Here is a 26946-nt window from a genome sequence, read left to right on the forward strand (position 1 = left end):
TAGGAATATCTCTCAATTTTATAAAGTCTTCTTTGATTTCCTCATTCATGTTTTATAATTATCCTATATTGCATGATGTTATTGTAGGATTTTGAATATTTCTGTTGTTAAAAAATCCCTGAGATATAAATACTGGGTCTCTTAAATACTTTTTCTTGGTAGAAAGCATAACCTTGATTTTTATTGTTGAGTTCTGGTTTCCAGTCTCGCACGTAAGGAGCTTAGATGTCACAACTAACAGCATACAAAAAGCTGAACAAACTGAAAAATCAACAACTCTTTTTTGATTCCTCAGAGAAGTGAGGTCACATGGCAAACCACTGCTCCCAAAGTGGAGAGACAGACAGTTGAATATGAGAATCACAACTTATCAGAGCTGAAACTGCCATAGAAATCAGTGCTGGGGTAAGAAAACCCTGAACTGTAATTGACAAATTGCTGGAGGCTCAGTGTGGACATGCCTGAGAATTAAAAACTCTGGGGGGACCTAGTCATTGGGGGCCCCAAACTTTTGTGAGTTTTACCTCCAGGAGCTCTACCAAGTTCTCACAGTAAGTATCAGAGAAAAATCCTCTCCGGCTTTTAGCAAGGGTCACAGAAAAAGAACCATTTTGAAATACAGTTGAGTATTCGACTCCTCATAACAAGGCCTATTCTCAGGGGAAATTATTATTTTTTGAATCTAACCTACTGGGGTTTTATCAGAGCCTTACTGATCTGGGGGAAAGGAAATTCTGAATTCCAGCAGGGTCTAGCCTTCCAATCATTGAAGAAGGGAAATTCGCAGTTCTAGCCCCCTCTAGCAATCCTGTCCTACCTAAAACAAAAACAAACAAACAAACAAACCTGAGAACGTGAAAAACAACAACAATTGAGAAGCACCAGTGAAGTTCGCAGTCCAGGGGCACAGGCTGCCCTAAAAGGCTGAAACCTACTCATAGGATTATAGAGAATTTTCCCTCTCCCCACACCTCACCACATTACTGAAGGACTATTTACCACAGTTCCTTTTACCCAGTACATCACATCCACATTTTTGTTAGAATTGCAAGACATACTAAAAGGGAAAAACACAGACTGACGAAATGAAACAAGCAAGCATCAGAACCAGAGTCAGATATGGCAAGAATGTTGGAATTATCAGGGTACGAATGTGTGTGTGTGTGTGTGTGTGTGTGTGTGTGTGTGTACACATTAATATGCTAAGAACTTTAATGGAAAAAGTAGACAACATGCAAGAACAGATGAATAAGTAGAGAGACAGAAATTCTAAGAATCAAAAAGAAATGCTGGAGATCAAAAGTGCTGTAACATAAATGAAGAATGCCTCTGATGGGCTCATCTGTAAATTGGACATGACTGAGGAAAGAATCTCTGTGCTAGAGGATGTGACAACAAAAATTCCCAAACTGAAAAGCAAAGAGAAAAAAGACTGAAGACTGGACAAAAGGGAACAGAATATTCAAGAACTGTGGGACAACTTCAAAACATGTAACATATATATGATAGGAGTATCAGAAGGAGAAGAAAGCAAGGAACAAAAAGCAACATTTGAAGAAATAATGACTGAGAAAGTCCCAATTGATGTCAGACACCAAACTGCAGGTCCAGGAAGCTCAGAGAACACCAAGCAGAATTAAAAAAAAAAAAAAAAAAGGTACACCTAGGCATACCATCTTCATATTTCAGAAAACCACAGATAAAAATGCTTGAAAAAAGGCACAGGCAAAAAAGTTTTAAACAGAGAAGCAAATTACATCTGCCATCTCAGAAACCATGCAAGCAAGAAGAGAGAGCAGTGGAATATTGAAAGTGTTAAGAAAAAAGCCCACCAACCTAGAATTCTGCATTCTGTAAAATCATTTTTCAAAAATGAAGGCGAACCAAATACTTTCTCAGATAAACAAAAATTGAGAAATTTGTTGCCAGTAGACTTGCCTTCAAGGAAATGTTAAAAGAAGTTCTTCAGAGAGAAGGAAAATGATACAGGTCAGAAATGAAGATCTACATAAAGACAAGAAGAGCAGCAGAGAAAGAATAATGAAGGTAAAATAAATTTTCATTTGTATTCTTTATTTATCTAACATATGTTTGTCCAAAATAATAGCAATAATATATGTATGTATGTGAACACACATGTATCTATGCTACCTATGCTTATGTATAAGTGAAATGAATGGCATTAGTAATATTTTTGTTAATAAAAGTTACTTGTATTACATGTGAAGCAGTATAGTGTTATTCAAAAGTGGACTTGTATTAATTGTAAATGTGTATGGCACACTTAAGGACAACCACTAAAAACAAGTAAAAAAAAAGAAATATAACTGATATGCTAAGAAAGGAGGAAAAATAGAATCATACAAAATGCTCAATTAAAACCTCAAAAAGCAGAAAAAGTATACAAGACAAAAATAGTAGCAAAGAACAATGGCAACAATTATAACACAATAACAAATATGACAGACATTAATCCAAAAATATCAATGATCGCTTAAACATCAGTGGTCTATATACACCAATGAAAATACAGAAATTGTCGGAGTGGATCCCTCCAAAAAAAGACCCAAGTATATATTGTCGACAAGAAACTCAGTTTAAAAATACATATAGATTAAAAGTAAAGGGATAGAGAAAAATATACCATGCTAACACTAGTGAAAAGAAGCGAGATTAGTTATATTAATTTCACACAAAGCAGAATTCAGAACAATTAAAGTTATTCAGGGATAAAGAGGGATAACACATAATGATAAAAGGGTCATTCCAGAAGAAGATGTAACAATCTTTAAGGTGTATGTACCTAACAACAGAGCATCAAATATGTGAGGCAAAAGTGAAACAGTTGCAAGAAGAAATACATGAGTCCATTATTATAGCTAAGGACTTTAACACCCTTCTATTAGAAATGGAGAGATCCAGCAGGCATACAATCAGTATGGACCTAGTTGAACTTAATTGCATAATCAATCAACTGGATATAATTGACATCTATAGACTAATCCATCCAATAACAGCAGAATATTCCATTCTTTTCAAGTTCACATGGAACATCCACCAAGACAGACCACATTCTGCACTATAAAACACACCTTGACAAATTTAAAACAATCAAAATCATCTAATACCTGTTCTTTCACCACAATGGAATTAAACTAGAAAAGCAAGAAAGGAACAAGACAAACAAACAAACAAAAACTCATAGACACAGACAGTAGTTTAGTGGTTACCAGAGGGTAAAGGGGGGCGGGGAGGATGGTAGATGAAAGTAAATGGGATCCAATACATGGTGATAGAGGGAGAACTGACTCTGGGTGGTGAACACACAATGTGATATACAGGTCATGTATTACAGAATTGTACACTTGAAACCTATGTAACTTTACTAACCATTGTTACCCCAATAAACTTTAATAAAAAAACAAACAAACAAAACAGAAAGATAGTTGGTAAATTCTAAAATGCCTGGGGATTAAACAACCCACATCTAAATAACCCAATTAAAAAATGGGCAAGAGATCTGAACAAACATATTATCAAAGAATATATATAGATCCAAATAAGCATGTGAAAAAAATGTTCAATGTCATGCCACTAGAGAATTGTAAATTAAAACAATGAGTTAGCACTAAACACCTATCAAAATAGCTAAAATTCAAAACACTGACAACACCAAATGCTGACAAGTACGTGGAGCAAAAGAACTTGCCTTTGTTGCTGGTGGACTACAAAATGGTAGGCCTACTTTGGGAGACAGTTTAGCAGTTTCTTACAAAAATAAAGATAATCTTACCATAAAATCCAGAAATTATGCTTCTTAGCATTTATCCAAATGAATTGAAAATGTACAAATGCCTGCACAGGGATGGTTATAATAGCTTTATTTATTCCTAACTGCCAAAACGTGGAGCAACCAAGATGTCCTTCGGTAGGTGAAGGGATAAACAAGCTGTAGTACACGCAGACAATGGAAGAAATGAGCTATCAAGCTATGAAAATATATGGAGGAACATTAAATGCATATTACTAAGTGAAAGAAGCCACTATAAAAAGGTTATACACCATATGATCCCAACTCTATGACATTCTGTAAAACACAAAACAACGGAGACAGTAAAAAGATCAGTGATTGCCATGGGTTAGGGAGATGGAAGGGATGATTAGGCACAGAGGATTTTTAATGCAGCAAAACTATTCTGTATGACATTATAATGGTGAATGCACGTCATTATACATTGTCCCAAACCCCTAGAATGTATACCAAACTACAGACTTTGGGTCATTATGATGTGTCAATGTAGGTTCATTGATTGTAACAAATGTGTCACTGTGGGATGTTGATTGGTGGGGGGGGGGTGTATGAGTTGGGGGAAGCGGCATATGGGAACGCTAACATTTTCTCTACATCATTGGTTCAGTTTTCTTCAGTGACAATTCTGTCTTCGACGGAAAGCAATCCCTTACCTGCATTTTTTTTTTTAATTAAAAGAAAAGTAATTCCAAATCTTCTTCAGTTTCCTCCATTTTACTAGGCAACTTTATCTCACTTTTACCTATTGCTACTTCCATTTTACTAGGCAACTTTATCTCACTTTTACCTATTGCTACTTAAGGTCTGTATTCCCTTGAAATATATTTTGGTGACCAAAATATGTTGTCTGAAATTTATTGTTACCATCAGTCAGTCTTTTTCAAAAAGGTTCTAATTTTTGAGTACTTCATTATTATTTTTTTGAACACAGGAAAATCAGGACTATTCTTTTTAACCTTAAGATGGCCAGGAGCCCTTTCTCGTACCATACTGCCCACTCTGATAGAATCTTCTCAGAAACTCCCTTTTGTCTAAGTTCAGTGACTCCGCAGTCGGTGAGGCGAGGTGCGGAGAGCTGCTGCCATTGAGAATACCTGCAGTTAACTTCTCCATGATTATTGTTTCTCTGAGCTTGGTGACGCTATCAGGCCAGGGAGCCTCTTTCTGTTGATAATATGCTCTGTCCTCCATTTTGGGCAAATGATATGGCTGTGCGCAGCCTCAGTAGTACCGCTGGCCGGCACTTGGGAGTTGATTTCAGCAGTGTCAGGAATATTCACACTAGTGGAAGCTCTGCCACTTGCTGGCTTGTAATCGGGCCGCACTTGTCCTTAGATCATATAGGGGTACATTCTATGGGCAGAAGGGATCCAAGTAATTTAAGCGTTCCTCAACTATACCACAGCCTTCCAAATTAGAAGGTAGTGATGGGTTCTGCCAGGATCTCCTTTCCTGACTTATGATAACACTAATTTTCTAATGAGAGGAGCAATGGGTCAAGGCTCAGTGCTGTCTTTTGGTCTGACAATAAGTGTTCATTTAAGTCTGATTGTGAGGAGGACAAAATGGGCTAGACATCTGTCTTTCAGCTGCCATCTTTCCTGGATTCAACCTTGATTCCAAAGAGCAAAGTTTATACATTGGCAAAGAATAAGATGGAAATAAGAGACACAAGTTTAAAAAGAGACGTTGAGGGTTAGTGGGGCAGACAGTGAAGCAACGTGGGTGGAGAAAGGATAAGAATACAAGTGACAGGAAGTTGGGTGATACATCTCAAGGGGAGAGAGATACATCTCAAGAGGAAAGGTGAAGGTGGAAGAATTACCTTCCAGTGAAAAACCTAGCACTGCAGCCTAAACTATACTTTGAATGAGAAATAAAACAAAATGAAACCGATAGTCATCAAGTGGACTAGTTTTCTAGTCATTGTCTTCTCTATTGTTATTTCATTGTTCATAGGTTCTACCTTACTGTCTCTCTCCTTAGTGAAAAACCACCAACTACTTATACCCCTTTGATGTACTGGTTCAGGGGTCTTCACAGGGCCCTCAGGGAGAAAAGAGAAAGCAGGGATGAATTGTGAAGAATGGGGCCTGTTTCTTTTTGAAACATGGAAGCAAGACAGAGATTGGATGGGAACGTAGGCAAGGAATATGGCATCTGCCCATCTGCCTGAGGTCTCAGCAGGTTCCATCTGATGGAACCTGGCTTGGGCTTCCTGGTAGGCTAACTCTCTCTCTGGGTCCCACAGATCTAGGGAGCTCTGCTTGGTCCTCTCTGTACCTAAACAAGGAGGCATCAGCCTGCCACCTCACTCAGCCTTGGCCCACATGCTTTCATTTTTTCTGGATTATCATAATGTAAGAGATCCTAAAGATTTGTCTTGCCTGCTGAGGCAATACAAAACCACAAAGATATAAGGGTAAATGATCCATTTAGGGAAACCCAGAGAGGGGAAGGAGGAAGATCACAGTGGATATTTAGAACAGCTGGCAACCACTGAAGTAGAAATAAAAGAAGAATCAGCAGAGAACTTTTACCAAAGCATCAGTGAGTGCTCTCAAGGGGATCAGCTCACCGCACAAATAAAGCTACCTAGAGCATAATGTGTACTTTTATTAGGTTGGTGCAAAAGTAATTGTGGATTTTGCAATTGTTAACTTTTCAAACAGCAATTACTTTTGCACCAACATAATATTAACTCAATATGATCATTGTAATAAAACAGAGGTTATAGACTAGCCAAGATAATGATGAAAGAGAGTGGGGGTTATCTTGCTGAATATTATAACTGCTACAAAGTCACTAGAATAGAAATTGTTCAGTATTATCCCAGAAATAGCCTAATAAACAGATTAATGGAGTATAGATTGCAGAAATGAATTTGAGGAATTAGATGACAGGATTTCACTTTAGGGAGAGGTGGCTTATTTAATAAATGGTGCTGGCGTAATTGGCTATCCATCCGGAAAAAAACAAAACAAATCTACTTCATATGGTGGTGTATAAAAGTAAGTTTCAGGTATATTAAAATGCACAAAATAGGCATATAAAATGTGTTAAAAACATTAAAAAGAATTGAAAGAACAAGTTTTTAACCCTGCAGTGGATGATGCTTAGTGGATCCCCTGGGATCTTTTCCCACGCAAAGCAAATACATGCATATGATTGAGTTTTAAATGGTAGATAGCAATAGAAGCAAAGTCAAAAGATAAATGGAAGACTAGAAAAACTATCTGTAGCACAACAGAGAGAAGAAAGTTTAATATCCCTCATATACAGATAACATATAAATTGATATTAAAAGAAGTAGAAATAGCAGTCCATTTGCCAATATACATAGGCAATTTCCCAAACTTGAAATGCATATATATATATATATATATATATATATATATATTCACATATATATATGAAGAATGTCCAATAAATACATGAAGATATACTCATCACTACTAATATTCAGAGAAATTAAAATTACAGTAACATAGGTAGTTTTTTTCCCTCACCAGACTGCCAAAAACTGAAACGAAGAAACATACCTTACAGTGAAAGGTGAGGGGAAATGTGCAATTCTGTATATTGCCAGTGGGAATGTGAATTACAACTTCTTTTTTTAGAGAAGTAAACGTCAAGGCCTATTAAACTTTAAAACGTGTACATAGTCTTTGACCTAAAAATATCACTTTTGGGACTCTATCCTAAATGGAAAAAAAAAATTACCAGTGTATAAGAATATACATAGAAGGATGCTGATTGCATCACTTTTTATGCCAACATCAAAACAAAAAACAAAACACACTAGTTTGAATATCCATCACTAGGAAAATAGTTAAATAAGTCATGGTATATAGACATATATTCCTACTATTGAATATTATGCAGCTTACTAAAGAGACTAAGTTAAATCTAGAGCTACTAACCTGGAGAGATGTCCAGGGTGTATTGTTAATTGAGAAAAGTAAGTGGTGGATGAATACAAACAGCATAACTGTTTTATAAATATACAGACACACACACACATACAAAAAACAAGTAACGGAGCATGCTCTCCATGAGTGTGTGTTCGTCTGCTTATGAAGAAGTGGGTGGAAGGCCATCTAACAGGTTCGAACACTGGCTTCCTTATCCTTACAACTTCTGTGGCCACTTGGAATGTGACAGAGTGACTAGTTCACAACAGATACTTGAATGAATTCTGGCGAGGAGGTCAAACTGGGCACCTTCTTTGCAAACAGAGCGGTTGGTTGCTGGGCAAGAAGGGGGAGACTTATTGGTGTTTTCTTGATATAGTTTCATATTTTTCCACTGGTTATGGTGAACATGTATTACTTTTATAATCTTTGAAGAGGAATGTAACACTCTTTTGGGTAAACCCAGCAAATGTAAGAAGCTACACAAGAACGAATGAAGCTGTTAAACTTTTATTCTCATGTACTTGGATATTCACATTCAGAGGCCCTCTTAACACCGCCCTCCTGATCTACTGACGAAGTAATTGTGTAAGAAACAAGGTTCTTAACTGAAGAACAAAAATCCCTGGTGCATGGGAAGAGAATACACAGCGTACAAGTGAAATCAGTAGGAGAGAAGAGTTGTGCTTCACGAATAGCACTGGCTAGGGATCTGCGTTTACGCAGGGGCTCAGATGAGCAGTCAGCCTTACTCAGGATGGATCCCAGACCTGAAGCATTGGTTTTACGTGACTTGGTTCCACAGTGCTGTAGGCTGCGAGATAATCAATTCTTTAAACCTTTTCTCAGTGCTTCTAATTCTAAGAGAAATTCTATCTGACTCTGAATGTCACCTGATTGCAAGGTCAAAGTCACATGCACAGGGTGATCATAAAAGGAGAAACCAATGGGCAAGCTAATGAAACTAGACAGAGCCACAAAGAACGGAGATGTCTGCATGCAAAGTGGCTACTCTCCTTTAGAACTACGTGATTAAGACAACGGGTACCCAGCACAGTTCCAGAAACATGAGATTTTTTGTTCCTTGGCTCTCAACCAATACTGACAGATTTGCCTGTATGCAGACGTACATATACACAGAGTGGCATGGATGGTGCACTGCTAATTAAGCCCTGTAAAACGTTTGTAGGGAAAGGAGATGGGACACATGTGACCACGTGTAATGAAGGGTGCACAGGCACATTCTTAGGAGGAGGCACTCCTCTCAGCTACTGGGAAGTGCTCTCCTCTGTGACAATCTCCTTAGCATTTCAACGTCATAGATAAATGTCTCCCAGGTGGCAAAGGATTGATAAAGTGACTCAGGAAATATTAAAAGACACAAGATAATTTAGTATCAACAGTGAGTCAAGGCTCATGTATTGCCTAAATTCTTAACGGTTCTGTGTGGCCTAGAAACTATCAGTTGGGACTCAGATGACTTATAAAAGCTTCATGCAGAAACCAAGGTCATTTCTTCTTTGCCTACATGCAGGAACACCAATGGTCACCCACGGCTGTCCCCCTGTCGGTATCACTGGCAAAGCCACAACTCTGGGTTCTTTGGAGATGCCAGCAGGCAAGGTTGGGGCCAGTTAGTTCAAGCAGAGGCTCACTATTCAGGTTTTACTAGAACTCCAGTGAACAAAAAGGGACTCCCTTAGGGCTCCCCCATCTGTGCTGGTAGAGAGGAGCAAAGAGGGGGGTACCCTGCAAATCTCCACTCTGTTGGCAGCCTCCTCCATCTCTTCCCTGAGGGCATCAGCTTTGGCACCCGCAGGCTGTAAGCTGCTGGACAAACCTGAAGACTTGGAAGTCTGCTGCCACCTGATGGAAAATAGGAGAAAAAGAGGAGAGGTGTGAGATAGGTAGAGCCCTAGGGATGTTGTGGGAAGGCTGAGAAAATAGCTGGTTACAAATATTACCCAGAGAATGACACCCCTTCATGTGAAAGGAGACGTAATAAAAGGTACCAAATACTACTAGAGCAGGAGAATGGGGGCTCGAGCTCCCACTCGGCAGTTGGTGATGGAAGCTGCGGCTCAGCTGCCCCTTCAGACGGGGCAAACATTCCCCAGACTGCCACCATTTTCCCTACTGTCTTCTGAACACTAAGCCCAAATGACATCACCACTGCTTTCTATGTCATTCCTTTAAGTTTCCTGCCTATCCTGCAGGCATTTGAGTTTGGAAACATTTACCTACCTCACGGAAGCCAATGAGGTGTGCCAGGTGAGAGGACATGCAGGTAAGATTGAAAACAAATCTGAAGACAAAAATCTCCATTGGTGAGCACAAAACAACTTCCTATCAACACTTTGATACCTCATGTAAGTTTTCTTAAACATTCATCTTTGTGCAGAGAATACTCGCCATCTGAGGAAGCTACTCGGGAACCTTTTATAGGGAATACAAAATACCGGGGGTGCCAAAACATGTATACTTTTAAAAAGACGTTATCTATGTATTACTTTTTGAAGTTGAATTGAATTATGGTAGCAATGTGGTGTAGTTTGATGTTCTCTCAAAATATGGCATTAATCAAATGAATGCTAGTGTCATTCACTGTATTACAATGTTAGTTTTTTCTTTCTTAAAAGAGGTATACATTTTTTTTTTTGGCACCCTCTGTATTTCTGGTTGCTATGTCATTATCAGAGAATTACCAAAAACAGGTCCTGAAGGAAGGTTGCAATTACACTAGATCGTAGTAGCCACAGGAGGGAAAGGCAGTGGGTTCCTCTTCCACTGAGTCTGTAAACCCAATGGCTTCTAGGGGCCAGTAGGTAAGAAAAATAAGTCAAATGGGCCATTAACTCCAAAACTAGTCCATGCAATCGTTTATTTCCTACTTGGAACAGTGACACGAAGTATAAAACTACCTCTCAGCTGTAAGAAAAACAATAGTGTAAGCAGGATGACAAAGGGCAACTGATGCCTGGCTGCAGTCTCGGGAAGTCAGGAAGGGACAGCGAGCGGAAGGGGATGGGGCGCTGGGTGGGGTGGGGTGGGGTGTGCACTCTCTAAAAGGCAGCTGCTCTTCCTGGGGCTGATGGGGCCCAGGCAGAAGGGTGGGTCGTGCATTGCTAGATGTTTCCATTGACAGGAGAAGCCAAAAATTGTCATGTGAACTCTCCTGATGCAATATGGCAATAGATTTAATAATTTATTTTAAACACCATGCTGGCCAACAGTGTACAGATCAAGCCAGACAGCTCAGCTGGCTCCATCCAATGTACAGGAAAATAGTGCAACAGTCCACTCACTTTGAGAGTTAAGAATCTAATCTCTAGGTGTTTTCTCTACACAATTTTTCTTTTCTCTTTTGTTACATGCAAGACAAACAGAAGAGTGCAACACTCTACGATACAAGAAAGGGAAACTAAAGTTATTTTTGCTATTAGCAAAGAGTAGCAAATTAAGGATTCTTTGTCACTTCAAAACAACACTCATGGGAAAATTACTTAAAAAGGCTTTGGGACATCAAGCTGGCTTGAAACTCTAGAGATAGACACATGTCCTGGGAAAGATTCCATATGCAAGATAAGAACTCAGGGCAAATTAGCAAGAAAAATTTCTACTCAAAGATGTTTAAAATCTAAGCTAACAGATTAGAATTAGTAAAAATTCCTGACCAATTCTTTCTTATAATTATTTGCTCTACAGAAATGATATGTTTAATTGATTACCTCCCAGGTTTAACCATTTTAAATAAAGTATTAAAGTATTGTGGGTTTTGTTTTCTCAAATAAAACATGAAATGCCGTGTCTGTAATTTAGACCTCAGATAATGAATATACCTCCACGACAGACTGTGGGATCAGGCTATACATGCCATCTGACTCATGCTACCGGAAGAAAAAACACAAAACAAAACTAACCAATCTGTAACCATAAAAAATAAAGTGACCACCAACACTATGCTGATTTTATGGTTTTATACATCTGGATTAGAGTTTTTAAAAACCCAAATTATACTTACTGTATGTATATTAAAATAATGACATTTTTCCCAAGTTATCTCTTTCTTTTCTTCCTTATTCCCCTCCATCTCTCACCCCAAATTCTGTACTTTAGTCAAAATCCTGGTAGTTTGAAGTCATACACTCTACCCTCCCTTTGTAGGAAATTTTATTTGCAATATATAAGTGATCTATTTTGATATTATAAAATAGTGATAAGCTGCCCCCAAATGGTCCCTTTGTGGAAATGGAACAACACAATCATAAGGGAAGCTTGGAAAATACTGTATAGGTAGTGATCTCCTGTGAAAAGTGACATTCATCATGGATTTCAAGGTCTGGTGGCCTTCTCAGTCAGCTGTTCTACAAATAAACTTAAGAATTGTCCTGCTCTGTTAAGAGGAAAAAATGGATTCTGGACCAAGAGAGTAAACAAGGATTCTTGTTCAAGAAGAATATGAACTTTAAAATTTGAAGAGCAGAAAAGTCCATTTCTTCCCACTAAAGTAGCTCATGTGACACCATCATTCTCTGGGAAGGAGGCTAGCTATCACTATATGATCCCGGTGAGAGAAAGAACAGAATACAGAGGGTACCAAAAAATATATACACATTTTAAGAAAGGAAAAAACTATTAAAATTGTAGTAATATATATTGATAACAAAAGATGAATACAAGTCACGTTTGACTTCTGCAATTACAAGAGGTGCTCAAAGTGGTTACCATCAGCGTCCAGACACTTCTGATTACAACGAACTACTGTTTGAGCAACGTTGACCAAAGTGTCCACTTGTATACATTATTTTGGCACCCTCTGTATAAGCTTTAATGAAGGCTAGAAAAAAAGAAAACGGCCAGAAATAAGGGTATGGCATTTCAAGGACCAGGAGAAGAGGGAAGAAGGCAAGTGCGAGGTAAGTGGAGGGAAATAGGAAATCCAGAAAAATTTTTGGAAGGCAAACAAACAGGGAAGTTTCTTTAGTGGGATATTAATGTCTTATCTAAGCAGTCTTTTCTCCTCTGTCACCAGCAGCATCCACTTTTTGAGGTCCTGTCCTGCTGCTGCTCTAATGTGTGGGTCAAAAGGAGCTGCCAGTTTTGCGTGGCTCTCACAGTAAATGGTCCAGGTGAGGGTCCCTGATGTAAGCCAAGCCTGTGCCGTCCTTCGTCACCTTGGCCAACTGACAGGCCAAGGAAGTGGCACATAAGCAACGTCCAGACACATGGAACCCCTCCTTTGTACATTTAGGAGTGAGACAAAAGAAAGAGGGCTCATACTGGGGAGAATGAGCCCAGGGGACATCCAGCGACCATGGAGACAATGGAGCTAAGAGAAAGATGCCTGTATGTGGAGAGAAGCAGAGATGGGGGATGAGGAACTGCTCCTGAGGCCAATGAGGCTCTGCTGCCATCCCAGAGGGACTTCAAATGGACACAGCTCCAGAATCCCACGTCTAGTTATCCGCTTCTTTAGTTCATTTGCTTCCAAAGAAGGTAGGCCTCTTAGTTTGCGTGGACTGCCAGAACAAAGCACTACAGACTGGGAGGCTTCAACAACAGACATTTATTTTCTCACAGTTCTAGAGGCTAAAAGTCCAAGATCAAGGTTCTCGCTCTGTTTTCAGGGCCTTTCCTCTGAATGCATGCAGAGAGGACACACTCTCTCTCTCTTCCTTTTCTTATAAAGCCACCAACCCTAGTGGATTCATGCCATATCCTTATGACCTGATTTAACCTTAATTATTTCCTAAAGACCCTATCTCCAAATATAGGCACATGGGGGGTTAGGGTTCAACATACGAATTTGGTGGTGGGGGGCACAATTCAGTCCATAGCAGTAGGACCCAGAAATAGCTGTTCAGCAGAAACACTGAGTGCCCTGGACCCAGAGGTTGACCTTGAGATACATGTCCCCCCACCCCCAAAGTAAGGCTGACTTTGGAAAGAAATGGGGCTCCTTCTTTAACTTTTGTCAAACCAAACCTATAGCAGAAAAGATGTTTGTGTATCATTCACATTCATTTCAGTTCAATCCGATTCACAATTTTTAATTTAGCATAAAGCTTCCTTGAGTTTACCTCCACCCTTCTTATTATCTATTATCTTTTATTCACCTTCTAAGTTCAGTATTTTTTACTGGCATATCAATAATTTATTCCTTTTTATTCTAAATAGTATTCCACTGTATGACTATATCAGATTTTTTTTTTTTAATCTACTTGTTGAGAAACATTTGAGTGTTTTCTACTTTGGTCTATTCTGATTGAAGCTGATTATGAATACTCATGTACAAACTTTTCTGTTTAATTCTCTTGGATAAAGAGGAATTCAATGACTGGATCGAATGACAGTCTTTAACATTTTAAAAAAGTGCCATACTCTTTTTCCAAGTGGCTGTACAACTTTACATTCCCAACAGCATTGTAGGAGAGTTTCATTTGGTTCACAACCTTGCTAACAGTTGATATGGTCAGTATGTTTAATTTTTGGCCATTCTGCTGGGTGTGCAGTGATATTTCATTATTATTAAAATTAGCGTAATGACTAATGTGCAACACCAACTAATGATGTTGAGCATTTTTCATGTGCTTATTGGCCTTTCATATCTTCTTTGGTGAAGTGTCACTTCAATTTTTTTGCCTGTTTAAAAATTGTTTTTTGTATTTTTATATTGAGCTGTAACCATTCTTTATATATTCTGGATATAAATCCTATGACAGATATGTGTATTGCAAATATTTTTTCCCATTCTGTGGTATAACTTTTCATTTTTCAAATAGTGTCTTTCAAAGAGCAACATTTAAAATTTTTGATTAGGTCCAACATTAACTTTTTTGTTTTATTATTCATGTTTTTTGTATACTAAGAAATCTTTTCCTACCCCAAGGTTGCAGATTCTCTTCAGTATTTTCTTCTAGAAACTGTATAGTTTAAGATTTTATACCATTTATGCATAATTGTATCTTCCTCCTTTGATCTCTGAGATTCTTCGGTCCATGGATCTTTCCTGGAAGGGTCAGTAGTATCTCTCTCTCTCTTTTTTTTTTAATTAAATTTTTTTTCAATTACCGTTGACATTCAATATTGTATTAGTTTCAGGTGTAAAGCATAGTAGACATTTAATAACTTACAAAGTGAGTCCCCCAGATAAGTTTTGCACCCACCTGACATATATAGTTATCACAATATTATTGACTATATTCCTTAAGCTGCATTTTACATCCCCATGACTATTTTGTAACTGCCAATTTGTATTTCTTAATCCCTTCACCTTTTTCTCTTAGCCGCCCCCAACTTCCCTCCCATCTGGCAATCATTGGTTTGTTCTCTGCATCTATGAGTTTGCTTCTGTCTTGATTGTTCATTTATTTTTGCTTTTTAGATTCCACATATAAGTGAAATCATATGGTATTTGTCTTTCTCTGTTCCATCCATTTCATTTAGCATAATACATGTCCATACATGTTGCCGCACATGGTAAGACTTCATTCTTTGTTATAGCTGAGTAATATTCCATTGTATATATGTACCATATCTTTATCCATTTGCCTTTTGATTGGAGCATTTAATTCATTTATATTTAAAGTAATTATTGAAAGGTATGTAGTCATTGCCATTTTATTAATTGTTTTCTGATTGCTTTTGTAGTTCTCTGTTCCTTTCTTAGTCTCTTGCTCTCTTCTCACTTACGTTGTTGACTTTCTGTAGTGTTGTGTTTGGATTCCATTCTCTTTATTTCTTGTATATCTCTTGTATATTTTTGGTTTGTGGTTACCATGTGCTTCATAATACCAAGCTATGTTTACAGCAGTCTATTTTAAGTTGATGGTCACTTAAGTTCAAACACATTCTATAATCACTAACATTTTTACTCACCCCTCCATGTTTATGTTTTTGTCATCACTTTTTACTTATTTTGTATGTGTGTATTTGTGTGTATCCCTTAATTTATTGTTGCAATGACACATGATCTTCCTACTTTTGCCTTTTAACCTTTGTACTAGCTTTAGTGTTGGTTGATCTACTATTTTTATTATGCGTTTGCTTTTGTCAGTGAGAATTTTTTTTCTTTGTGATATTTTCTTATTCATATTTTTGTTTTCATTTTCTTCTTAAAGAAATCCCTTTAACGTTTCTTATAATACTGGTTTGGGGGTGATGAACTCCTTCAGTTTTTTTCTTGTCTGGGATTCTAAGCTTCAGTATTATCTGAGGATTCTAAGGCTTATATAATTGGCTTTTGAAGCAGAGAAGCCAGATTTACCTGAACAGTGACGAATGTACACATTGGAGTTAGACCTAATTAAACACTGAATAAATTTGCTGGATTTGGTAGTAGCTACCAGAGTTGTGGTAGAATTCAAAGATCCAGCCACAGAACTATTGATCAAGACGTACCGATAATAGAGAAAAAGATCCTGCCTTTCTTAAAAGGCAGTGGGTATCTCTACCTGGAATACACTGTTTAGTTTGGATAGTTGTAAATCATGAAGGATAGAACAGGGCTAAAGTTACCTTTGGCAATCAAAGGAGGATGCCACGAGGAATACAATCTAACGTGTGCAAATCAGCTAAATGGGGAAGTAGGGGGGGTGGAGGTGGGGGGCAGTAAGAACCCAACCATTCCCGGAGAGTAGCTGGATATCCCCGCTATTCAAGAGCACTGCGCTTGGTCTTACTCTCACAGTTGTATCTCAGGATGCAGTGCTCATGTTGCCTAACAGTGAAGGGTTAGAGGCAAAGGCAGGAAGTTGAGTGGGTTCGCTTTTTCTTGTAGCTTCCAGCAAGGTCCTCCAAGACACACTGACTCAGGCTAGAAATGGCTGGTCTGAGATTAAAGTGGGAAGAAAGAGGACACCTTTGCTAAGACAGGCCTTTCATTCTGAAGCCTATACCCTAAGCTGATGGAAAATCCATAACTGAGGCCTGGGCTTGGATCTTCCACCACGGTTACTAAAGCAGAGACCTGAAGGGAAGGTGCCTAAGTTTCTGAGGGGCTGTACTGCCAACAATCTCCCCTCAAAGCAATCCTCAACCCTCAAACTCACAACTACACAGAGTGAGCTGTGCAAAACCACCAGTATGATACAGGAGATGGAGGAGGTTTATATGAGGATCACCTAAAAGAAATTTCCTGCTCTGAAACTAAAAGATTGTAGGTCTGAATTAAGGTTTACAAGCATAGAAATTTGGACAGGGGAGGTAGAGATTTCCTTACCAAATCTTAATACATAAGACAGATGAGCTGAAAATATAAAAAAGTTGTCAAATCATGAGTGAGAGTCGCTAATGACACTTCTCTAAGGTTCCAGAATACACACACCACTTGGCGTCACCATTGCAAATGTAATACATGACTAGATTGACCGTGGCTGTTACCCAGGAGTAACTCTCCTTCTCAAAAGAGGACCCAGAAAAAGTTTGTAAGTGACGATGGCAATAAGCTTTGGTGCTAGAATCAAACCTTCTGAACAGAAGCTCTGAGCTGAAAATTTGGGTTTTCTTTACAGAAGCAAAGATCTCAGGTCCTCACAGTAGGAAATCACTTTGCAAACCCAGAAGTGTGGTGTCCACTCTCACCTCAACAGTGGAACAGTCAGCATTTCTTCAGTTATCTGACCTGCCTCCCTAAATATGGGACTGAAACCCTTAGGAGAGGCAATTTTACGTGGCACACAGACTGGTGGTAAGTAACACCAAACCAATACTGCCCACGCAACCTGCTCTCTAGCCTTCCAAGTGCGCTAAGGAGAGACCCTCGGATCTGGGTGAGAAGAGCTACACAGCAACTTTCCAACTCTGCCTCCTCTTCCTTTTCAACAAAAGGAGACAAGGATCCCAGCCTTCCATAGGCAACAGGATCTAAAATTTAATAATATTTGCTTTGCCTGCATCCTATTCACTTTTTTGTTTACTTGGTAGCAAAGGGCATTGCTCTTCAATTTATGAAAGGGCTACAACATTTTTAAAAATAGGTTCATTTTGAAAAAAAGTGAGTCAATTTTTAAAAGATGTGTAAGCACAGATGGCAAAAATCATTCAGGTGGCCTGAAGTTTGGGAAACACTAAATTAACTAAAGAAACTTTTGTTTTTCTGCTGACTGAAGTTTTATTTCTGGTCTTGGGGGACTGCCCACTACTTTTTATTGGTCCAGATGCAGAATTAAAATGTCCCAACTAGTTACAGCAGCCGCTTCCTTTTATTTTTTAAAGCACTTTGAAAAACATGGTCTCATCTGACACTCAAAACAACCTCCCCAGGTCAGCCCACAAATGTTGTTACTACCTGTGTACAGGTGAACAAGCTATTCTGGGAGTTTAAGTGACCTGCCCAAAGTAACAGGTCTAGAAAATAGGTGACCTGAATCTTGGTATTTCATCTCTGACTCCTGCTTCAGGATGCTATCCTACATCTCTTGGCCCCAGTATACTCTGTTTTCATTTCTTTTTTTCAAGAAAATTAAAACAAGATGTGGAGATTATTAAAATTGACCTACAATGAACCTAAAGGAGAACCAAAGAGTTACTTCCATATTAATATTCAAGACCCTGCATTCTTTCAATTTGCAGACTTATATAAAGACATGCATATCGCTGTAAAAAATACAAAGGCACATATGCACAACCATGACATATGGCAGCCACAGCCAAACCCATCTCAAAGTCTCTGGCACTCCCCTGGTGGATTCTGGGAGACAGGTGCCAAACAGCAGCACCGCTGTAACTTTACTTCTCTGATAATGGTCTCAGGCTTAGGGAATGGCCACATAAAGGAGATATGTGCACCATCGGCTTCAGGAAAAGCCGGCTTCTGGTCCCCAGAATCTGAAATTCTGCCCTCATTATAGATATGACGTATCATCCATCCTACCACTTTGGTCTCTGCTCCTTTTTCCTCCTGCCCTGGCCACGCTGGCCTCATGCTGTACCTGAGTATGTCAACCTTATTCCCTCCTCGGGGCCTCTGCATGTGCCATTCCCACTGCTGTGCACAGTTTTGCATCAGATCTTTGCATAGCTGCCTACTCATCGTTTATGTCTCAGATCAAGTGTCGTCTCAAAAGAGCCCTCTTTGTGGTACCCTACCTAAGGTTGTTGCCCCCTTTCTCCATCATCCCCTTCCCAAATTACCCTGTGCTATTTCTTCATATGACTTATGGTGCCTGAAACTGTCTTGTGTGTTTGTTCACTTGCCAGAATCTATCTCCCAAAATGAGCTGCAGCCTCCATGAGAGTGGGGGCCGGGTATCTCCGCTCACTGCTCTTACCTCCAGTGCCTGGAGTCTTAAGAAAAACTTGGTGAATAAAGACATCCACACATCCACACATAAAGTCATACCCACACCCCAAATATGATCACTGTTCCTTCAAAGAAGCAAAAATAAAAGCAAACAGGCCCCAGTGTACCTTGTTCGTGAAGAATCCATGTCCAGCACCAACTTTGCTAAATGTTTCCTCTGTTTTTGAATATTTGGGATTTCCACCTGTGGTTACAGGAGATAAAAGACACAAAGTGAAGTTCAAGATAAATTCTTACAGATCTACTGACAGCCACCCACCAAGGTGGCTAGAGGTCTCCCATTCCTTGTTTTCAGATGAAATTCTTAATCCTGTTTCCTGAGCTAAACTCTGCTCTTTCTTCACTGGACATCTGCCGGACCCCCCATCAACCCAGGCCATCTCAGAGGCTCTGTGCCCCTTCTCGTTTAGGCCTAGCCTCATTCCTGCTCTTACCTCAGCTGGCAAAAACAGGGAGGGCTCCATCATACCCTCTCCACGTGCATGATGGCCAACATGGAGAGAAAAGCGTATCTGACACACAGACCTAATTCAAAACAGACAGCAGAAGGATGAAGGGAATCAGTCTCAAGAGACCTGAGATGCGATGGGGAATGTGGTTAGAATATGTTTTTATAGAAATAAGATTTTTTTCCAAAGTAAATAATGAATAAACATTGCCATGGCTTTTTTCAGCTATGAGAAGTTCTTCCATAGTGGTTGTATGTGGATGCTCTTTTTATATTTTTATTTCTAAAAATGACTTAACTGAACATTCCAATGAGGGATTTTGGTTCCAGGCCCAGCAAAAGTGGGGCAGGATGTGAGAATTTAAAAGGAAAATTGGCCGTAATTGAACCAAAGTCATCTCAGGCTGTGGCTTTTATAGAAGGAAAAAATGTGAGAAAGATCCAGTTCTGCGAAGTGCTTTCTATTCACTCTTCAGGCAGGGGTGAGTACTGGGCTTAGTGTAAAGACTTTCAGTAGGAAGGAGAGTACTGTCTGGGGCACCCGCGTAATCACAGAGCCCACAGGCAAAGCTGGGGAGTCACACGGGCCTCTTGCTGGTACCAGTGAGCTCAGCACCCAGGTCAGACCTGCCCCTTGGGTTTGCTTCACGTTGGCTGCAATGCCAGACCACCTGTATGAAGAAGAGAGGGCCTCTCCTGAATGTTCTAGGCTGGGGATGGCCTCCGAGAAGTCTAGAGTTGGTCTACAGCAAAGCCCTATAGCTAGGATTTCCTCTTGGAATACTTTTAGGCACTTAGGCAATTATGTACCCGAAATAGCACCAGCGTAGACAGAGGTGCTGGGGACAGTCCAGAAAGGAAACCACACATGATACGGTAGCCTTGGGCCACCCGTGGCTATGTCCTTTTAAATTCAAATGAACAAAAATTACATAAAATAAAAATGTAGTTCCTCAGTGCACTAAACACATTCTAAGAGCTCGACAGCCACAGGAGGCAAGGGGCAAGCACTGTGCAGGTGTGACGACCACTGTGCAGGTGTGCAGGCAGTGAGTTCTATGGTCCAACGCCGGGTAGGTTTTGTTCGGCTCATTAAAGTCAACTGGGAGGTGCCCGGGGTTCAGAGCAAACAAAGTCCTCCAGCCATTTCCTTTCTTACCTGATAACATTTCACTTGTTTGAAGCTAGCAAAACTGTCCCATCAACATTCAGGTTTCTTTTTAATAAAATCGTTTTGTTTAGTGTCCTTTAACGTCCAAGAGAAAGGTCCTATATAAACACGAACTCTTAAAAGGCCTTACAGAGTCTGTTGGATGCGGGGCACCAGTCCCTTGTGAGGAGGGGCTGCTGGCAATTTCACTGAAGACTTCGGATGGGTGGGGGCTGGGCTGGTGTGGCAGTGGAGACCCTGCTGGGGAAGGAGGTGCTGCTGCCAGCTCAGCCCCTTTCTCCCCTGGAATGCCAACAGAGAGAAGTGTGGGTGGGAGAACGGGGCAGTGAACCGCTGAAAGGACCACCATATTGGACAGTCCTGCCCACGTGGTTGTGTAGTCATAACCCCCAATGAAAAGCAGTGTCACAGAGTAGAGTAAGGGATAAAATCAGTTGTAAGGCTGGAGTAGGATGGCTAAAGGCCACTGTTCTGTCCTTCCCTGCTCACTCAGGCCTCATTCCACTTCTTACCTCCGCGAGCAAAAACAGGGGCTCAATCACATCTCTCTCCACTTGCAATTCGAAATGAATCAGCTCCTGAGCCAGCTTGTCTTCTGTCTCTCCACAGAGTTTCAGCATCTTCCTGCAACAGACAGGGAAAAATCCACACTGAATACCCTCGAAAGCAAGACGTCACCTGCATTGTACTATCATCAGCTCCTGGCTGGGTGGGTACATTCTCACAAGACAGTGTCAATAAACTGGGTAATTTCCATGGCGCCCCACTGACCAACTTGCTCCATCCATTTTCATTTCTGAAATTATCAATTTTTTTAAATGATGCTGAGTACCTACTCTGTGCCTGGGTTAAAGAGGACATGTAGGGAAACTTAGTAAGAGAGCAGTGGAGAGAACAGACTCTCACATGCAGAATCCACAGGCCTACACAGAGCCAGATGCTTCTGTCTCCCAAGAGCACTGAAGGAACCAGTTAAAATCGATGCCCAACATCTTCAAACACATACCAAAAACTTAATTTCTTTTTTTTCTATCAGAGCCTATTGAAAACTCATTTTCAGTGGGCTCTAACAGAAAGAATATTCTAAGACATGAAAACTTATTTAATATAGGATGAATATACAATTATCCAATGAAAAATGGGAATGGAAAAACCATTCTAAACGTTTATTAATAATGAGCATATAACAAAAGACCTGGATGAGTATAAAGTTATACCATGTTCCTAGATGAGAGAACACAACATTTCAAAGATATTAGTTTCCCCTGAATGGTATACAGGCAGCCCTCTCTTTGCATGGCACCATTTTAACTGAAACTCATGTAAATAAGTTTTTGGTTGTTTTTTTTTAAATTAAACTTATTGGGGTGACATCGTTTAGTAAAATTATATAGGTTTCAAGTGTACACTTTTATAATATCATCATCTGTACAAGCTTTTGCAAATCAATAAAAGGGAAGAGGTCATTGTTATTCTAAGGTTAGTGTGTGCCTTTCTGATGTTTTATACTTTTTACTAAACATGTATGTTCACATACAGTATATTAATATAATAATGTTGCACCACTCAGTTTAAAAAGTTTACCTAATGGTTTCAGACTGAATCTTGGCTTCTATTACTTGCTTTTTAAATTCATCGTGATCTGTGGGGCTTATCCATCATCATACATGCAGAATTAGATCACTGGGCTGTATAGAATTCCATTCTATGAATATGCCATTTATTAAGGACCCCATCATCAACAATTTGTGGCTATCACATGCAATGATAACAAATATAGGTGCGGTTTCTTTTTGCATGTGTAGAGCCTTTCTGTGCAAAGGAGAGATATGCCTACCTTAACCTTACTAGAGATTGCCAAATTGCTCTCGAAACTGGTAACACTGACTTCTTTCACCAGTGCAAATGAGACTTCCTAATGCTCTGTCCTCTTGCCAATCCTTACTACTGGTAGGACTTCATGTTTTTGCCGAACTGGTGGATACAAGATACTATCGCATTCTGGTTTTAATTTGCATTCCTTGACTACTGATGAGACTGAATATCTTTTCATGTTTTGGGCTATTCAGGATCCCTCTTTCATGAAGTGCCTACTCATATTCTTTGGCTATTTTTGTATGGGGATATACTTATTTGTAGATCTTCATATACCTACAGATATGTGTGTGGATGTAGAGTGAATTCAAATTCTATTTCATATTTGCTGCAAATGTCAACTCCCTGACTGTGGTTTATTGTTGTAGCTTTTTAATGGTGTCTTTTTTGGATTTCTTTGTTATTAGGTTGGTGCAAAAGTAATTGCACTTTATAAGGTTAAAAAAACAAATAAACAAACAAACAAAAACTGCAGAAACCGCAATTACTTTTGCACCAACCTATTACTTGCCTCCATATTTCCAATGCTACTTGATTTCTATTATTATTATTATTATTTTTTTAATTTGAAGTGTTAGTTATTGACTGTCAACTATGGAAAACGAGAATTTGGCTATCTTTGCATTTTCCTTCCTCCATTTATTTATATCAGTAGATATTTAGTATTTAAACGACTTTCTTTTTAATTTTTATTGGGGAATGTTGGGGAACAGTGTGTTTTACCGGGACCCATCAGCTCCATGTCAAGTCGTTGTTTTTCAATCTAGTTGTGGAGGGTGCAGCTCACTGATTCATGTGGGAATCGAACCGGCGACCTTGGTGTTATGAACACAGCACTCTAACCACTGAGCAACCGGCCGCTAACCAGCAGCTCAACTCAAGCCATTGTTTTCAATCTAGTTGAGGAGGGTGCAGTTCACTGGCCCATGTGGGAATCGAACCAGCAACCCTGCCATTAAGAGCTCATGCTCTAACCAACTGAGCCATCCGGCTGCCCTGGATTTATATAAACATTTTAACTCCATATGCTATTCGGAATAATGCTGGGTAATGTATTATGATTACTGGTCTTTCCCGAACATTTATTCAGTCTCTCTGTAGTTAATAACTGCCTTGCTTTGATTTGCTTGTTTAATTTTCTATGGACTTTATTGAACCCAAAATCTTCCGCAACTTTTCCAATTTGTCTTTTCAGCCTTTGGACCACATTTGATGTGAATGAATTTCATAACGTCTTGAATTAGTCTCTCCCAGACTTGCGTCAGTCTAGATTGAGTTAGCCTTCTCCCCTTGGGCACGACTGTCTTCCTGCAATCCTCCCTCTCCATTTCCTGGGATTCTTTCTCTCGGTTCTATGCTGAATGTACTGTTTCCTATACTCTGTGTCTACCTTTCTTGGTCACGCCCTCATTCTGAAGCACGTCTGGCTTTTGCTGCCTGAGAAATCGTGGGTGGGAAGTCAATTTTTGAGGCCTTGCATGTCACAACATTCTCCTCTACTCTCACAATGACTGACAGCTAGGGAGGATATTGAATTCTATGCAGAGCATCATATCCATTCAGAATTTTGAAGGCACTGCTCAATAATTTTCTAGCTTTCATTGTTGCTTTTGGCAAGTCTGGAAGCATTCAGACTTTTGGTCCTCTGTATGTGACAATTTCTTTCTCTAGATGGTTGTAGAGTTTTTTGTCACTAGCATTCAATACCGGTAAGCCCTGGTACAGGTTTAATTTTTTTCTACTCTATTAGAAGCTCAGTAAGCCCTTACATACAAAAATGCATGTCCTTCAGTTCTGCAACACTCTGTCAGATTATTATTATTATTATTATTATTATTATTATTATTATTATTTTCCTTTCCTTTTCTCAGAACTCCTCTCATTGAGGCCTAAGAATTCCTCTACTTTTCCAACTTTTCTATTTTCCATGTCATCACCTTCCTGCTCTCTTTTCTAGAGTTCTTCAACTTTATTTTCTAAATCTTCTACTGGGAATGTCTTATTTTCCATTTTTATGAGCTTGCTTTTGATCTCTGAATGTTTTTTCCTATACATATTTTTTTTATTAACATCCTATTTTTAATTTAATGGATGCATTATTTTCTCTTCTTCCTTGAAAATGTAAGGGATAGTTTTTCTGAGATCTCCTCCCTCACACAATATCTATTTCTTCTTGATTTTACTTGATTATTTTTCCAATTGTTGTGGTGTCTAGGCTTCAGGTTAGAGACCTTCCTCAAATGTCTGGTGATCTCTGGTGCCTGTCTATACTTAAGGGTGGAGACTAAGCAGCTCCAAAAATGTGAGTGAGGCTTGTCAGCTGTGAGCTCGTCTGCAGGACAACGGAGCCCGGCCATTTGTTGGAACACTGCCTCCTTCAATGTCTTCGGGTCTTTAGTCATTCTTGTTGGGTTGCTCGGATACTGCACAGAAGGCTCTTCTAATGTCCTGCCTTGTGAGTAGAGGCCTGGGGGCTGCATGAGTCGGGGAAGACAGCTGAAGAATATCAGCATCTGGTTACATCAGATCACTTAAATCTCTTCCTTAATGACTGGTACTTTTACCTGGTGTCCCCAGCATAAAGACACTGTTTTACCCCCTCCAGAGAATAAAGCTCCAGAATTCAGCTGGGATTGGGGATGAGGGGATGAGTCTCCCAGAGGAGAGATAAGTGTTGGGTTTGAGCAATTCAAGTGGTACTTGACTAGTTTTTAACCCACACTCATAATTTCAATCACCTCCTTACCCCCAAAGCCCCACTAGTCCAGAGCTGCCTGGTGCCACCAATCCTGAGCCTTGTAAGTATTTCAAGGGGTAAAGGATGTTGGATCTCTGCATATCCTCCTCTGGCTTGGGAGTCAGATTCCGGGGACTTGCTAAGTCAGTTCCCACTCAATCATGTGTTCTACAGCTCACAAAATTTTGTTGCTGTTGTCTTCTTTGCTGTTTTTCCTGCCTTTGTGGATTTATTTCTTTTAAGAAAAAAACATCTCTTTGGTGTGGTAGATTTGGAAGAGAACAAAATTAGATGTGTGTATTCAGTCTGTTGTCTTTACCTGGGTGTCCTCCATTCCTTTACTCTCAGCCTTACTATGTCATGATTTAGGTGTGACTCTTAGAAACAGCATATAACAATTTCATGTTTATCCACCTGAGATTCTCTATATTATAAGCAGTTGAATTTATTCCATTTACATCTCTTATGATTACAGATATATATATATGCAGAAATTGACATTATCTTCATTTTCTGTTTTCTATTTACTATGCTTTTCTTTGCTTACTTTTTTCTCTTTTACTCCTTTCTATGGTTTGTTTGTTTTCCTATTTTATATATTTCCCACTTCATCCTTTTATTAATTTTGAAGTTATACATTCTATTTCTATTTTTTTGTGTATGGCTACTCTTACTTTTGTAACATGCACATCTATTTTAAATTTAAATGTGATATCTTTATTCTTCTTTCTAACAATATAAGAACGTGAAAACACTAATTCCTTCCAATGTTTCATGTTACTATTTTCCAGTATTTTAGTTTCACTTTGCTTTACACAGTCCCCAAATTAATCATTATTATATTGCTACTTTTAATTCAATGCTTATTTATATGTCTTAACACTGTAGGGTAGCAGAATATGCTATCCCAAAATACGCCACTATGGCATAAGGATTATTTTGAGCTGAAGGCAATTAAGCAGATATAGAAATAAGCTTTCTATACCCCACCTAAAAGCAGGACGTAAATTTTGTAAAAGTGTCCTCCTTCCCCTCTCTACCAGGAAGGACAAAAATTAATCACCAGCGACAACTCTAGACTCTTATCAACCTGGAGAAGGCAGCAAAGGAGTAACGTAACTAGCCCATATCTTCCATTGGTTCCCCCATATATTTTCCTTCCCACAGTTTGTCTCCTTAGAAACTCTAATTTCTTGTCCTTTGTCTTGACACATCTCTAAAAATTATTGTTCTTTTGTTAAGATGCTATATAAACCCAAGTTCTCACCACCCCTTTGAGTTACTAATCACTGAGTTCTCCCATGTGTACACACTACACATGGTAATAAAATCTGTATGTCTTTCTCTTCTTACTCTGTCTTTTGCCAACTTAATTTGCAGAGCCACAGTAAAGGAACCTAAAATGGGTAGAGGGGAGAAAAATAATTTTTTTCATTACTACACCACATTCACTAATTTTTTTTTTTTTTTTTTTTAATGTTATCCTGCTACTTGCATTTCATTCCTTTCTTCTGGACATAACCTATTTCACATAAACTAAACTAGTTCTTTCAGTGAGAATATACAAGTAGCAAATTCTCTAAATCTTTGCCTGAAAATATTTTTATTATCCCCTTATTCTTCAATAATGGTTTAGTTTATTATATTAATAGAATCTAGTTTTCTTACATTTTTGCTCAATAGTAAAA

General features: G+C 39.1%; 1 protein-coding gene across 7 annotated transcripts in view; it reads right to left on the bottom strand.

The window, feature by feature from the left end:
• ARHGAP44 (Rho GTPase activating protein 44) overlaps positions 1-26946 on the bottom strand; it is a 171166-nt gene that overhangs the window by 43788 nt on the left and 100432 nt on the right. For all 7 annotated transcript variants that reach the window (XM_019755260.3, XM_074320484.2, XM_019755258.3 and 4 more), the window contains exons 5-7: positions 21159-21270; positions 19135-19211; positions 9474-9591 (exon numbers count right to left, since the gene is read on the bottom strand). In XM_019755260.3, coding sequence (XP_019610819.3) covers positions 9474-9591; positions 19135-19211; positions 21159-21270 — 307 coding nt within the window. The remainder of the gene's footprint in view (positions 1-9473; positions 9592-19134; positions 19212-21158; positions 21271-26946) is intronic.

This window comes from Rhinolophus sinicus, chromosome 12 (assembly GCF_057876585.1).
Source record: "Rhinolophus sinicus isolate RSI-liver-muscle chromosome 12, RSI-T2T, whole genome shotgun sequence".
Taxonomy (NCBI): Eukaryota; Metazoa; Chordata; class Mammalia; order Chiroptera; family Rhinolophidae; genus Rhinolophus; species Rhinolophus sinicus.